The 4,067-nt window shown below is 60.3% G+C and overlaps 1 protein-coding gene across 1 annotated transcript in view; it reads left to right on the top strand.

Moving 5' to 3' along the window:
- The window catches only part of RUSC2 (RUN and SH3 domain containing 2), a 24,998-nt gene that overhangs the window by 13,450 nt on the left and 7,481 nt on the right, over nucleotides 1–4,067 (top strand). The window contains exons 6-9 of the mRNA XM_015405539.1: nucleotides 1,331–1,505; nucleotides 2,067–2,152; nucleotides 2,593–2,621; nucleotides 2,888–2,934. Coding sequence (XP_015261025.1) covers nucleotides 1,331–1,505; nucleotides 2,067–2,152; nucleotides 2,593–2,621; nucleotides 2,888–2,934 — 337 coding nt within the window. The remainder of the gene's footprint in view (nucleotides 1–1,330; nucleotides 1,506–2,066; nucleotides 2,153–2,592; nucleotides 2,622–2,887; nucleotides 2,935–4,067) is intronic.

Here is a 4,067-nt window from a genome sequence, read left to right as displayed (position 1 = left end):
TCAGGCCTTGGTGAGGCTTGGCTGCTTGCCTGGGCTGGGGGTGGGGGGAGGCAGAGGTAGGGTGGCCACCTCCCCAGAGCAGCAGCAGCAGCCCTTTCCTCGCCCTTCGGGAGGGGGCCTTTTGAGCCCCAGGCCATCGGCTGAGGCAGGGGAGGGCAGGAGGGAGTGCCGCAGAATGCCGGCCACGGTTACCTTCCCTCGCCCCCCCCCCTCCATCAGCCAGCAGGGAATGTCCTTGGCTGTGTGGGCGAGGGGGGGGGCAGTGTGTTCCCAATTCCTGGAAAGGCTCAGGCACGAGGATGCAGCCCTGTGGTTCCGTCTGGCCGGCAGCCCCAGTCCGGCCTTCCCTCCTGTTTATTTATAGCACCCCCGGATGCCTGGCAGCGCCGAGTGTCTCTTTGGCCCTGGGCCCTGCAGTTCGCCCTGGGCTGAGAGGCAGGTTCGAGCCCCTCCCCCCCCCGGCACGGGCCACCTGTTTGGTCTTGGGCTGCCTGTGAAAGGTAAACAAGAGCGGCCTCCTTCGCAGGGCTGTTGCTTGTGAGCCAGCAAAGTGAAAGTACTGGAGGAGGGGTCAGTCCCTGGGGAGGGGCCTCTCACATGCCAGGAAGTGTGTGCCCCCCCCCACCTGCGCCGTGCTTCTCTGGTTGGTGCCACCCCTCGTGCCGCCCCCTTCAGCCCCCATGCCCTACAGACTGGGAGCCAGGTCCCACCCCCTGCTGCCAGTCTCAGTGACGTCACTTCCTGCCTGCTCTCAGTTTCGTTTGGTGTAGTGGTTAAGTTTGTTGTAGTGGTGAAGTGCGCGGACTCTCATCTGGGAGAACCGGGTTTGATGCCCCACTCCTCCTCCACTTGCACCTGGCTGGATGACCTTGGGCAAGCCGTAGTTCTGACAAGAGCTGTCCTTGAAAAAAGAGCTGTTTGTGTCAGAGCTCTCTCAGCCCCACCTACCTCTCAGGGTGTCTGTGGTGGGGAGGGGAAGGGAAAAGGAGTGTGTAAGCCGCTCTGAGACTCCCTTGAGTAGTGAAGGGCCATGGGGTACGAATCCAATCTCTTCTTCTTAGTATTTGCGATGCTGTGGGATGGGGGGTAGCGCCTCCCAGCTGTGCCTCAGCCCCCCCTCTCCCCAGGAAGCATTTTGGGAGAAGGCACATGGGGGAGGCAGTGGAAGAGGGCCTGCCCTGGCAATCTCTGCTCCCCAGTGGCCCCCTCCCCCGAGACACAGCCAGCTGGGCGGGTGGGGGGGCTGCACCTGACCACAGCCAAGAGCCCAAGCCCGGGACGCCTCGGCCAGCTGTGATGCGGTCTTCCCCCACCCCCGCCCCCTTTCCAGGCCAAGCTGGGGAACAGCTCGGTGAGCCCCAACGTGGGGCACCTCATCCTGAAGTACCTGTGCCCGGCCATCCGCGACGTCCTGGGCGACGGGCTCAAGGCCTACGTGCTGGACGTGATCGTCGGCCAGAGGCGGAACATCCCGTGGAGCGTGGTGGAGGCCTCCACTCAGCTGGGTACGGAGCCGCGCGGGTGGCCCTGAGTGGCGCTCTGGGCAGGGGAGGGGGGGTCCTCTGTTTTAAAGACTGGACTCTCCCTTTTGGGGTGGGCGTATCCAGGCCCGTGCGCACATCAGGAGCCTTGCCTGGCTTGCCAATGCGGCTGGTCTCAAGGGAGTAGCAGAGCTTCGTTTTCTAAAATGAAGTCGCAGCCAGGCGAGACTGCGGGGTGGTCCTGGTGGGTCATCTCTGCCTTGTCCGTGGGCGGGAGCAGCATGAGGATGGATTCGGACCAGGAGGTGGGCTCGATGGTGCAAGTGAACGGGGGGGGGGGGCGGGATCTGATTCCCCCGGGCTCTTCTTCTTGCCCCCTGGGTGGCCAGACCCTCGCGAGAGGCCTCAGACGCCAGCCGGACCTGCGTGTGGCTCAGCCCTCCCAGGGATCTTTCCTGCCGAAGGATGGCAGTTTGGGGGCGGGGGAGGGCTGGGGGGAATCTGGTCCCTTATTGCGGGGGTGTGTGTGTGGACTGTTCTTTGCCTGCTCTGCACCTGACCCTCCTCCTCCCCCCCCCTCCGCAGGCCCCTCCACCAAAGTCCTCCACGGCCTGTACGGCAAGGTCAGCCAGTACTATTGTCATGCCCTCCCCAGCTTGCTTGAGGCTACTGTCCTTGACTAGAAAAGGAAGGGGGGGGAGATGTAGTGGAGCCCCCCCGCCCCCGCCACCCCCGCCTGCCCGTGGCCCGTGAGGGAGAGAGATCAACAGGCCCTTCCTTCTCTGCACTGGAGGCTCCCCGCCCGGCAACAGCCTTTCCAGCTGAAACACCTCTGGCTCCCTGAGTGCTTCAAGGGTCTGATCTGGATTGGGACCACTGCGCAGGCACAAGGGGCTCCACACAACTCCCTTGCCCCCGTTTTCCAACCTGAGATGGCCTTGGGGGTGGAGGGGTGTTCCTTGGAGCTGCACACACACGGATCCCTCGTTGGAACACTTTACCCCAGGGAAACCCCAGCCTGTCCCGAGCTGGGCGTCTGGGAGGTGCCGGGAAGCGTGGAAGGCGGGGTGCCCCAGCAGGCCGGGGGGGGAGGGAGGGGGCCATGTTTCAGACCCGTTTCTCCTGGCTGCATTTGCTTCAGCACTGAGAGCGTGGGTGGCGTTGGTCAGGTGAGAATCTGGGAGGCGCGGGTTCCAGGCCCAAGTCCACCTTGGTGGCCCTGGGCCAGCCAGTCTCTCTCTTGCCCTCTGCCTGACCGCCTCGCAGGGCTGTTGTGGTGATAAAACTGAGGAAAGGAGGGCTGTGTCTCCTTGGGGGGAGGGCAGGAGGAAGGGGGCGCAGGTGGGCTGCTTGGTTGGCACTCAGCGCCCTGCTTCACCGCCTTCTCCCGCTTTCTCTTGCAACAGCATCCGGTCATTGGAGTTCTGGTTTAACCACCTGTACAACCACGAAGGTAAGAGTGACGGGCCCTGCGGGGATTGGGGGGCGGGGTTGGTATGTGTCTGCAGCTATGACAAGGTTTGGAAGCAGGAAGACTCAGAAGACACACACACACACACATGCAGAAGAAGAAGAAGAAGAGATTAGATTTATACCCCGCTCTTCACTACCTGAAGGAGTCTCAGAGCGGCTCACAAACGCCTTTCCCTTCCCCTCCCCACAACAGACACCCCCTGTGAGGCGGGTGGGGCTGAGAGAGCTCTTGACAGAAACTGCTCTTTTTCAAGACCAGCTCTTATCAAAACTACGGCTTGCCCAAGGTCACCCAGCCAGGTGCAAGTGGAGGAGGAGTGGGGAATCAAACCCGGTTCTCCCAGATTAGAGTCCGCGCACTTAACCACGACACCAGACTGGCTCTCCAGAGCTCAGTTAGCTGCCCACTGCCTTTGTTGGGAGGTGGAGTGGCCAACCGTTTCAGAGACAGGTGTTGCCAATCTCCAGGTAGCCTAGTAACAAATAAATATGCACTGCAAAAACCTTTTAACAAACTAATGTGTTCTGTTTAGGGTCATCATTTAGTAAAGTGCATAGTGTGTCATTATTTCATCCTGGTCAGGTATAAATATTCATTACATTCAATAAGCAGTAACATTCAGTACATACAGACTGATAACTACCAGACCATTTTGCATCAGTGCTTTAAAAGTCAAGCCCCCACGGGAGTGTCTAGAATTATGAACCCGCTTCTCCTTGCATGAAGTCTTCCAAAAAGGGGGACAGCCTTTTAATAGTTGTAAGGATGCTTTTTTTGCCGGTCCTACAAAAGACACACTGTGCTGCTGACATTCATGGACGGAGGACTCCTGTCATTCTCAAAGCTGCATGAGATCTAGAATTAGAATTGATCTCCAGGTGACAGAAGTCAGTTCGCCTGGAGAAAGCGGGGTGGCTTTGGAAGGCAGACTCCGTGGCATTGTACCCCACTGAAGTCCCCTCCCCTCGCCAAGCCCCGCCCTCCTCAGGGGCCACCTGCAAAATTCCCAGGTATTTCCCACCCCCGAGACGGCAGCTGGTGCCTTGTGCACGGCAGCTGTGCCCAAACTAAAGTGCTGAAGCGTGGCAGGAGTTGGGGGAGGCTGGGGTGGG

Source organism: Gekko japonicus, unplaced genomic scaffold (genome assembly GCF_001447785.1).
Source record: "Gekko japonicus isolate JY-2015 unplaced genomic scaffold, Gekko_japonicus_V1.1 scaffold2624, whole genome shotgun sequence".
Lineage (NCBI taxonomy): Eukaryota > Metazoa > Chordata > Lepidosauria > Squamata > Gekkonidae > Gekko > Gekko japonicus.
The sequence above is the reverse complement of the archived record's forward strand: the minus strand, read 5'-3'. Positions and strand labels throughout refer to the sequence as shown.